The 11108-nt window shown below is 43.2% G+C and overlaps 1 protein-coding gene across 3 annotated transcripts in view; it reads right to left on the bottom strand.

Moving 5' to 3' along the window:
* Positions 1 to 11108, bottom strand: part of KDM5B (lysine demethylase 5B) — a 154749-nt gene that overhangs the window by 81679 nt on the left and 61962 nt on the right. For 2 of the 3 annotated variants that reach the window (XM_032795077.2, XM_075064980.1), the window contains exons 9-12: positions 6264 to 6426; positions 4352 to 4471; positions 2117 to 2311; positions 1551 to 1732 (exon numbers count right to left, since the gene is read on the bottom strand). In XM_032795077.2, the coding sequence (XP_032650968.1) occupies positions 1551 to 1732; positions 2117 to 2311; positions 4352 to 4471; positions 6264 to 6426 (660 nt within the window). The remainder of the gene's footprint in view (positions 1 to 1550; positions 1733 to 2116; positions 2312 to 4351; positions 4472 to 6263; positions 6427 to 11108) is intronic. The other variant, XM_075064981.1, reaches the window with a different exon arrangement.

Here is an 11108-nt window from a genome sequence, read left to right as displayed (position 1 = left end):
GGCGCCAGACACACGAGGTGTAGACCCTGGCCAGGATGCGCTTAACACATGTGGCTCCTGGCCGATGGCACAGCAGGGCTCAAGCAAATTACCTGTCTGCCATAGCCGTACACTGCTCCCGGAAACGGCCAGCTGCTGACGCGTCTGTATGCCACTGGTGGGAGGGGGACAGTATGTCTCCACGTGCTGCCCGCACCCGCAAGTGCCGCACCCGTAGCACCACTCACTGCGTGGATGGTGCTAGGGGCGGGGCCAGCACACAGAGCCTCCTCCCCCTCCCCATCAGGGGCCACAGACTTGCTAACAGCCAGCCACTTCTGGGAGTAGCATGGGGCCAGGGCAGGCAGCCTGAGCACAGGAGATCACTGCCTGTGATTTATTTTTGCAAGGGCCTCCTTGAGCCGGGGCCCCAGGCTGCAGCCCCTATCAGAAGAGAGGATATCAGGCTAGATGGACCTTTGGTCTGACCCAGTGTGGCCATTCTTATGTTTCATCTTGCTATAGTAGTTACAAGTCTTCTTCTGGCATAAATAAACAGAATGAGCACACTAATTTCTCATAGATGTTACATGGAGTGTAGCTGTAGCAGTGTGGGTCCCAGGATATTAGAGAGATGAGGTGGAGGAGGTAATATCTTATTGGACCATCATCTGTTGGTGAGAGAAACAAGCTTTTCAGCCACACAGAACTCTTCTTCAGGTCTGGGAAAGGTACTCTGAGTGTCACAGCTAAATGCAAAGTGGAACAGATTATTTAGCATAAGTAGTTAGCATTTATGTGGGTGAATACTGCACTCTAAAATGAACTTACACAGGAAAATAATAAAAGACAAAAATACCTTACTATCTGTGGGTGAATACTTTACACAAAGCAATCATTCTATATCTGATCTATCAGTTCTCATCCTCAAAGGAAACCTGCACAACACTTTCAAAAGATGAGTCTGGGAGCTTAAATTCATAACTCTGGTAAACACTAAAAATCAAGGACTGATCAGACACCAGATTTAGGGTTTATTGCAACAATCTGTAACCCACCACCCCTTTTTGTCTTACGACTGCAGAGATGTTAACAGGCCATTCTACCATGAATGGTCTCTTACAATACATGCTAACTACTTACACTAAAAAAATCTATTCCACCTTGCATTTTGCTATGATGCTCTGAGTACCTCTCCCAGACCAGAAGAACAGCTCTGTGCAACTTGAAAGCTTGTCTTTCACACCAACAGAAGCTGGTCCAATACAAGATATCACCTTGCCCACCTTGTCTCTCTTGTAGGTGTTATGGCAGAAATATATCTTGTGGGATTTGAAAAAGAAAAGTTAATAGCATTATACATCATCTCAGAAAGGATGTTCCTTGTTTGAGGCACTGTGGCAATAAGTTTGAACATGGTTGTGGGAGAAATATAAATGGCATCACTAGCAAAGCAGATGAGTGATGTGCCTCCCACCCACACTAGATTCTTCAAAAAACTAAATTTAAGAAAAGCATATCCTAGTCCTCAAAGACCCTCAATGAATAATATTTTTCTAGCCAAAACATACCCCAATGTATATTTATAGGTTGGACAGGAGCAGAGATCTTCTACGTGATACAGGCATACCAGTAAGCCAGGTTTACATGAGCAATAGACAGCAGACATGAAGCAAGTGGTTTTACACTTTATGCACTGGCGCTCATCATCTGGCAACATTTCAAAAGCCATCCTCTCGGAATCAGTCACTCCCTACAATAGAATATGAACAGAGCAGACTAGCTCAGACAAGAAGATCAAAAGTTAAGTTGATCAAAGACACGATTTATCACAAAAGTTTAGAATTAAGATATTGGACATATGAAAATAATCACATTTTGGTTAATGAGGACTCAACTACTTCAGCTAAGTTATTGAAGAAACCAAAAAACCTATTATTTTAAAAAGGCATTTTAAAAAAAACAACTACGAAGGGCCCAATTTTAACACCCCATTAACGTCAAGTAGTTCTTTCCTCAACTAGTCCCATTGAAATCAAAGGGTTAGGGCAACATTAATGCAGGACACCATGGGTGAACTTCACATCATGACTTTAAAGTTACTCCAGTAAGCATAATTTCACTTCCTAAAGCTTACCAGTTTAAGCACAGCTTCTCGTAAAGCCTTTTCATCTTCAATCATAATAGCCATGTCTTTCTGAACAGTAGCAGCTACCACAACATCAAGGACATCTGCTTTGGAAGCCATTTTACATATCATCTCATCATGAGAAAAAACACAGTAGCGGTTTAACAGGCGATAATGTTCCACACACTGGCGACCCAATGGCAGCTGTATCAGGGGCAGGGGGAAGAGGGTGGAAAGGGAGGAGTATCAGCAAGATTTTTTTTTAAAATGTTGTTTATGAAACCTTTAGAGGCATAACAGTGTGAAGGCACAGACTGTTTGTGCTATTAACTAATTACTATCTATCCAACCAAATGAAAGCCATTAAGAGTGCATTCTAGGAACTATATTAAGTTTAATCAAAAGTACACCACATGTTAAAAAGTAAACAAGACCATGACAAGTTTCTATAGCTCAGGATACTGACTACTGTGTTTGGACTTAGTAGGAGCATTGCCAGCAGATCAAGGGAAGCGATTATTCCCTTCTATTACTATTAGGCACTGATGAGGCCACATCTGAAGTACTGCACCCACTACAGACAGGATGTGGACAAACTGGAGAGAGTACAGCAGAGGGCAACAAAAATTATTAGGGAGCTGGGGCACATGACTTATGAGGAGAGGCTGAGGGAAATGGACTTATTTAGTCTGCAGAAGAGAAGAGTGGGGGGGAGGGATTTGATAGCAGCCTTCAGCTACCTACAAAGAGGGGAGGGCGGTTTCCAAAGAGGATGGAGCTCAGCTGTTCTCAGTGGTGGTAGATGTCAGAACAAGGAGCAATGGTCTCAAGTTGCAGTGTGGGAGGTCTAGATTGGATATTAGGAAAAACTATTTCACTAGGAGGTTGGTGAAGCACTGGAATGGGTTACCTAGGGAGGTGGAGGGATCTCCCTCCTTAGAAGTTTTTAAGGCCCATCTTGACAAAGACCTGGCTAGGATGATTTAATTGAGGTTGGTTCTGCTTTGACCAGGGGGTTGGACTAGATGACCTCCTGAGGTCCCTTCCAACCCTGATATTTTATAATTAAATACCATTAAAGATTTAAAGAGAGTTTAAATTTGGATTTGACAGTACTGCTTAAAGGGTCCATTCAAAAATCAGTGAAGTGGGGTAATAGTCCAAAAGAGTTCCATTCCACATTGATGTAACCTGAAGATAGTCACACAGAATAATTATTATTAATTATTTGTCTTATCATAGGGCCTATGAGCCCCAGTCATGGAACAGGACCCTACTGTGCTAGGTGCAGTACAAACAAAGAACAAAGACAGTCCCAGCTTCAAGCAGCTTACAATCTAAGTAAATATAATTTACTGTCAAAAAATGGGAAAGACAAACTTGGAGCTGCTGGCCCACAATTTTTGTCTGAGACTGCAGTAAATAATTGTTCCAAGATATGCCATAAGAATCTTTTTAAAGGTGTTTGGAGCGAAGTTGGAAGAATCCCTATGCCTGATTCTGAATAATAACTTCCCTGTAATTAGCTCAAGAATGGGGATGGGGGTGCAAAAAAGGTATCTTTACGCAACCTTCATGCTCCCTGTATTCTCATGACATGCAGGGCTCTGTCCAGTCCCTAGTATAAGTTAAAGCAGCCCTGAGGCTGCTCTAACTCATGCTCTGCTTCCCCAGAACTGTTATGGGCACTTGGAAGCAAAGAATACCCATAGTTCAGTGCATCCTGGCCATACCTCCATGACCAACATGCCCTGTTTGTTGCAGGCTGAGCGCAGCAGCTGCACAGAGTCTTCTGCAATTCTGTAGTGTTTGGGCAGGCCCTTTGCCTAGCGGGTATTCTCAAGAGGCTGTTTCCATGGCAGAAATGACCTTAGCGTACCTAAGAATCACAACCCACATTAATAATTGATGTTTGATACTTTTAGAGGAGTTGGGTGAGGGGAAAGTGTTCAGTCAGTACAATGAACTTGTTTTAAAGCTAATTTAGTATTCTGAAATCACTAAGCTATGTAAAGCAAAAGCATTTTCATTACCTACTTAGACGTACTGCACAAAGTGAAAAATAGCAAAGCACCACTATTCACGCTGTTTTCTCTTTGGTCATTGTGCACTAGGAAAATTCTTCTATATGCCTTCCACTCAGCTGATTCAAGTGAGATTGTGCATGCACAATAAAATTACCACCACACTACTTAGTAAGCATATACTTTTACTGAAAATCCATAGCATGTTCTTAAAACATACCCAATCAACTGTGCAGAAGTTCACAGCTTCAGCAAAATTGAAACCCTGGTTAAAGCCACTGTGATAGGCTCTTGGAAATGTAATTACAAATTCTCCAGCACACTGGTTGGTTCGGTAAACCTAATAAAAACAAGAGGCAAACGAAGTTGATTTCTAACAATGGGTAAGAATTACACAGAGGTACAGTCTAGATTTTCAAAGCCACCAAGGGCATGTAGATGTCCAATGCCCATTTATTTATCTGAAAGCACTTCAAAAACCTCAGCCAAAAAGAGTTATAATTTTTATTCAGAAAGCACAGGGACTAACCATACACTCCACGACACTGCAGGTAAACTCCTAGTGCCAACAATTAGGTTGAAAAATGCTTACAAAACAAATAGTGACAACTCCCAGAGCAAACTGTTCCTTTCAGCTCTGAGTAAGGGGCAGTGTGAAGACGTGCTGCTACAGGAAGAGCAATGGAAAGGAAGCGAGACTGAATTTGCACAGCAGGGAGGGGAGTATGCTGCACTGACTCATTACAGCAAACTCTCACCCCACAGGCCACCCACCAGAGCTGGCTAAACACAAGGGGAAGAGAGAACAGCCATGGGGTCTGCCTAATTCCCAATCCCATCCAACCAACTAGATCAAAAGCAACGACTGCATTGCCCATCCTTTCAAACCAGTACATTACACCAGCTCAAGTCCCTATTGCTCTCCCCAACCCTGGACTCAGAAGCAAGTGGGTTTGATGTGGCCATATAGGAGAATGAGGGGAGGCCTTACTTCCCCTAACAAGCCCCTCCAGTTGGTACAGCCCTAAACATGGCTAAGTCACAATATAGCCTTTAACAGTAAATCTGCAGCAAATCAATTAATGTGACCTCATCAATCTTCTTAAATCAGGACAAGATAAACTTGAATTTAGCTATCATTGCAATTCTGAGATACATGTATTGGTCAGGGAAGTATTTAAAATGAGAGCCGTATGTCTCATTTCACAAGTGATATATGAAAGTCACTAGGCTCATCATAAAGCAGAATTAAGTTTAAGATTAGTGAGCTGCTGAAGTATATACTGAGATGGAGATGTTTTAAAATGTGCAGGTGGTGGAGGGGAGGAGGTTGGAAGTTACCTGTAATTTCTTGTTTTCTGAAACACCATGAGACCAAGCAAGAATTCCCACAACTTTAAACGGCTATGTCTCTGAAATCACACTTTAGGTACCTTAAAACTGCCTCACTCCCCCTATGTTTCCACTGGGTTCCAAGGTCAGCTCCTTTCAAAAGCCAGTTAAGTACATGGAAAGTACATTCTTTCAAGGTCTTAGAGGAAGGATGGTGAGTGATGCATTTTCTTGAATAGGTAAATAATGATTCAGAATGACAGGAAATATGAGAGAGTGAGGATGTAGATGAGGCACTGCCAAACTATTCAGCACTGCAGGAAAGATCTACAAAGAAGTCATGGTTCCCTTCCCTCTGCTGCAAAGTTGTGTTCCAAACATCATCAGAAACGAAATAAGCTTGGAACAAACAGAGGGCAGCCAAGGGTTCTAGTGTCCAACTAAAGGGCACCTGACAAGCCTCCACAAGTGCCTCAAAAACTCAAAGCACCTTATGTGGAACATGGACGCAGGAATGGAAATCCACTGAGACAGATCTCTCTCGAGAAGAGCATGTGAAATAACCATCTTAAGTGAGTCTAAAAAGCAATGACTGCACTGCCCATCCTTTCAAACCAGTCCATTATACCAGCTCAAACAATTGTAATTTGTCCGATACATTATTTCTATACTGTGCAATACCTGCAAAAGCTACTGCAAAGTTGTGTTAAAAATTGATTTAAATTGTCAACTTTACAGAAGAAGCCAACATAAAAGAAGAGGAGATAAAAGACAATGAGCACAGAACTCCAATGACATACAGGCACTCCATGGGCCATCAGCGTATTTGGGTTCATAATGGTGACAAGCTGATGCAAAAGATCAGGTTGAGACACAAATAACTCGGGAGCCAGCTTCTTCATCACATCTTCCAGTTGCTCAGCCGCATACCCTGGGGCTCCATACCACGTTTTCGGTTCCCCCCTGCAAGTTTAAAAAAAGGAGGTGCTAAATATAAACAAGATTGTACGTTCACATTAACAGGCTCTTGCTTCACGTTGTACTGAAAAGACACTAAATAAGCACTATTTAGGAGTGCACTAAGGGTTCTCTACATAGTGGAGTAATGTGCTGTACAGGGGTGTGATTTCTACAGCTAACTAACATGCTGTGCATTAATTTATCCACATAGATCTTACTGGTGCACTTTAAGGTAGCACTGTTCGAAACAATACTGTTCATGTATACTAGGGAACCTTTAGTCTACACGGACCAATTGGAGAGCACATTAGTGCACTTTAGAAATCACACTCCATAGAGTACATTACCCTATCACATAGAGATATCCAAAAACTCTGTCCCAAGGGTGGGCAAACTATAGCCCATGGGCCACATACAACCCTCCAACCATTTTAATCTGACCCTTGACCTCCCGCTGGGGAGCAGGGTCTGCGGCTTGCTCCGCTCCGCTGCTTGCTCTGGTCCGCTGCTCCAGCCGGGTAGCAGGGTTGGGGCCACTCCATGTGGTTCCTGGAAGCAGTAGCATGTCCCCCCTCTGGCTCCTACGCATAGGGGCAGCCAGGGGGCTCCGTTCCACATGCTGCCTCCGTCTCAAGTGCCACTCCCCACAGCTCCCATTGACTGGGAACCGCAGCCAATGGGAGCTGCAGGGGTGATGCCTGCAGACAGGGCAGCACGCAGCAGAGCCATGCGGCCACACCTCTGCGTAGGAGCTGGAGAGAGGGACATGCCGCTGATTCCGGGAGCTGCTTGGGTAAGTGCTGCCCAGAGCCTGTACCTCCGAGCCACCCTTCCCTCACCCAACCCTCTGCCCCAGCCCTGGATCCATCGGTCTCAGCCCGGAGCACCCTCCTGCACCCCAAACCCCTCATCCTCAGCCCTACCCCAGAGCCTGCACCCTCAGCCAGAGTCCTCACGCACAACCCAGTACTTCATTCCCCTTGCCCCTGCCCAGAGTCCCCTCCTGCACCCTGAACTCCTCATCTCTGGCCCTACTCCAGAGCACACACCCCAAGACAGAGCCCTCACCCCCTCCCACACCCCAACCCCAATTTCATGAGCATTCATGGCCTGCCATATAATTTCTATACCCAGATGTGGCCCTTGGGTCAAAAAGTTTGCCCATCCCTGCTCCATCCACTGCCCTAACTCTTAACATTTAATAATATAAGTTCTTTCTTCGGACTTAACTGAAATTGCCTAAAGTATATTGTGGAATTCACTTTTATTGCCTCAAGAGCAAATCTGCTCATGTTAGTGTTCTTTCACTGCAATGCAACAAATTCCACCTGGGCCTTACAACCTCTGGCTGAGGCATAATCACCATAGAAGCAATATGCCGTAACTCCTCACTTAACATCGTCCCAGTTAATGTTGCTTCATTGTTACGTTGCCGATCAATTAGAGAACATGCTCATTTGAAGTTGCGCAATGCTCGCTTCAAACATTGTTTGGCAGCCGCCTGCTTTGTTCACTGCTTGCAAGAAGAGCAGCCCGTTCAAGCTAGCTGGTGGGGGCTTGGACCCAGGGTGGGCTGGCAGCCCCCTATCAGCTCCCCTAAGTTCCCTGTGCAGCAGTTGCCCAGCAGGCTATCAACTGCCAGGAAGTTCAGCTATCCCTCCCTCAGTGCCATGAGCTGCTCTTGCCCTCTGCCTTGGAGCTGCTCCCGGGAGCCTCCTGCTTGCTGTGCAGAGGGGTGGGAGGAGTGGGGGGGAAAGAGGGGTGCTAATGTCAGGGTGTCTCCCTCCCCCTGCTCCTGTAACTCATCTCCACAGAGCAATGGGGGGGGCCATGACAGGGCCCAGGATGGAGCACACGTGTGTGTGGCTGTCTGTCTCTCTCTGCCATGCTGTGTCTTTTCCCTCCATTCCTGCTGCCTTGTAGAGTGTGAGGCTACATTAACAACGTGTTAACCCTTGAGGCCTCAGCCAAGTGCTAGCTCATCATTTAGCAGTAAGGCATTCCACAGGAAATATCCCACTCTTTCACCCTCTGACTCCACCACCTCAACCAAGCTTCACAATCATCATTGCTGTGTATAGTATTAAACTGTTTGTGAGAGAGAGAAGTCATTTGTCTGGCAAAAGCTTTTCCCTGGAACCTACCCTCCCTATTTACATTAATTCTTATGGGGAAATTGGATTCACTTAACATTGTTCCCCTTAAAGTAGCATTTTTCAGGAACATAAGTACAATGTTAAGTGAGGAGTTACTGTATAACAAATGGAAAAGGGAGAAACAAATAGCAATGCATATAAAATTAGAAGAAGGTGTGAAGTACAGAAAATTGATAAAGAAAGAAAAACCATCAAGGAAAAATCTAATGCTGGATTAAAAAAAAAAAAAAAAAACGTATCAGGAACAAAAGAAATCCTAGTAAGAATATAGGACCAACACTAAATAGTCATCATAAAATTGTTAAAGATGCAGAACAGTCAACCTGTGGAACTCTTTGCCAGAGGATACTGCGACAGCCAAGACTATAACATGGTTCAAAAAAAAAACTAGATAAATTAATGGAGGATAGGTCCATCAATGACCATCAGCCAGGATGGGCAGGGATGGTGTCTCTAGCCTCTGTTTGCCAGAAGCTGGGAATAAGCAACAGGGAATGGATCACTTGATGACTACCTGTTCTGCACCTGGCATTGGCCATTCGGAAGACAGGATACTGGGGCTAGATGGACCTTTGGTCTGACTCAGTATGGCTGTTCTTATGTTCTTACGTAACAGATACAAGTGTTCAACAAGTATTCATGTTCTGTATTTAGAAAGAAGCAGGATGGAATATTCGTATCAGATGAGAATGATGAATTACTTTCCAATCCTTTAGTAATGAAGAAGGAAGTTAGATGCCATCTAATAGAGATAAACATTCTTAAAGTCAGCAGGCCCAAATGGCTTGCTCCCAGAAGTCCTAAGAGAGATGGCTGATGAGATCTCCAGCCACTGATGTTAATTTTTAATAAATCTTGGACAATAGGGGGAAATTCCAGGAAATTCGATGAGTGCTCATGCCAATATTCAAAATTCAAAAAATTGATAAGTCGCTAATAAGAGATTCAGTTGATGAAGTACTAAAGGACAGGAACATAAATAATGTCAGTTAACATGGTTTTATGGAAAACAGGTGTAGTTAATGAAAGACTTAAATCAGGTTTGTTTAAGATTACAAGTTTGGTCAATAAAGATATCTGCATACATGTCAAACTTGTGTAAGACTTAGTTCCATATGACATGCTGATTAAAAAATTAACACTATACAGTATCAGTAACTGACAGATCTCAAAAAGTAGTGGCATCAAATGGGGATGTTTCTAGAGAAGCTGGAGGCCCAATGACAGTCAACATTTTCATAAATGATCTGGAGGTAAATATAAAACCACTGCCAATAAAATCTGCAGGTAACACATACAGGTGGAATGGTAAATGAGATGGTCATGGCAGTTATACATAGCAACCTGGATCACATGGTAAGCTAGGCCCTTTCAAACAAAATGTGTTTTAATACAGCCAAAAGCAAAATTATGTGTCTGATACAAAATTACTCAATATAGTTAGTTCCAAAGCAGACTGTGAAGAGTTACAAAAGGATCTCACAAAACTGGGTGCCTGGGCAACAAAATGGCAGATTAAATTCAATGTTGATAAATGCAAAGTAATGCACATTAGAAAACATAATCCCAAACTATACATATAAAATGATGGGGTCTAAATTAGCTGTTACCACTCAAGAAAGATCTTGGAGTCATCACAGACAGTTCTTTGAAAACATCTGCTCACTGTGCAGCAGCACTCAAATAGGCTAACAGAATTTTAGGAACCATTAGGAAAGGGATAGATAATAAGACAGAAAATATCATAATGCCATTATATAAATCTATGGTACATCTACACTTTGAATACTGCAAGCAATTCTGGTTGCTCCATCTCATAAAAGATACACCTCTACCCCAATATAACACTGTCCTCAGGAACCAAAAAATCTTACTGAGTTATAGGTGAAACCGCGTTATATCAAACTTGTTTTGATCTGCCGCAGTGCGCAGCCCCACCCCCCCAGAACGCTGCTTTACCGCATTATATCTGAATTCATGTTATATCGTGTCACATTATATCAGGGTAGAGGTGTACATTAGAATTGGGAAAAGTACAGAGAAGAGCAACAAAAATTATTAGGAGGATGGAACAGCTTTCATATAAGGAGATATGTAAAAGATTGGGACTGTTCAGCTTGGACAAGCGACTACTGAGGGAATCTGATAAAAGCCTATACAATCTTAAATGCTGTGGAGAAAATGAATAAGGAAGTGTCATTTACCCCTTTACATAACACATGAACCAGGGCTTACCCAATGAAAATAATAGGTGTAGTAGGAAGACAGCCTGAAACATAAGCCTTTGTATCAGAGGCCTGATATGAGGCAGGACCTGCTCACAGAATCTGGCAAGAACAGGGATGATATTGCAGAAACACAATAGGCAGTAATTAAACAAAAGGAAGTACTACTTCTCACATTGCACAGTCTATCTGTGGAACTTGTTGCCAGGGGATGTTGTGAAGCCCAAAACTGTAACGATGTTCAAAAAAGAATTAGGTAAGTTCACAGAGCATAGGTCCATCAATGGCTTTTAGCCAAGATGCA

Source organism: Chelonoidis abingdonii, chromosome 4 (assembly GCF_003597395.2).
Source record: "Chelonoidis abingdonii isolate Lonesome George chromosome 4, CheloAbing_2.0, whole genome shotgun sequence".
Classification (NCBI taxonomy): Eukaryota; Metazoa; Chordata; order Testudines; family Testudinidae; genus Chelonoidis; species Chelonoidis abingdonii.
The sequence above is the reverse complement of the archived record's forward strand: the minus strand, read 5'-3'. Positions and strand labels throughout refer to the sequence as shown.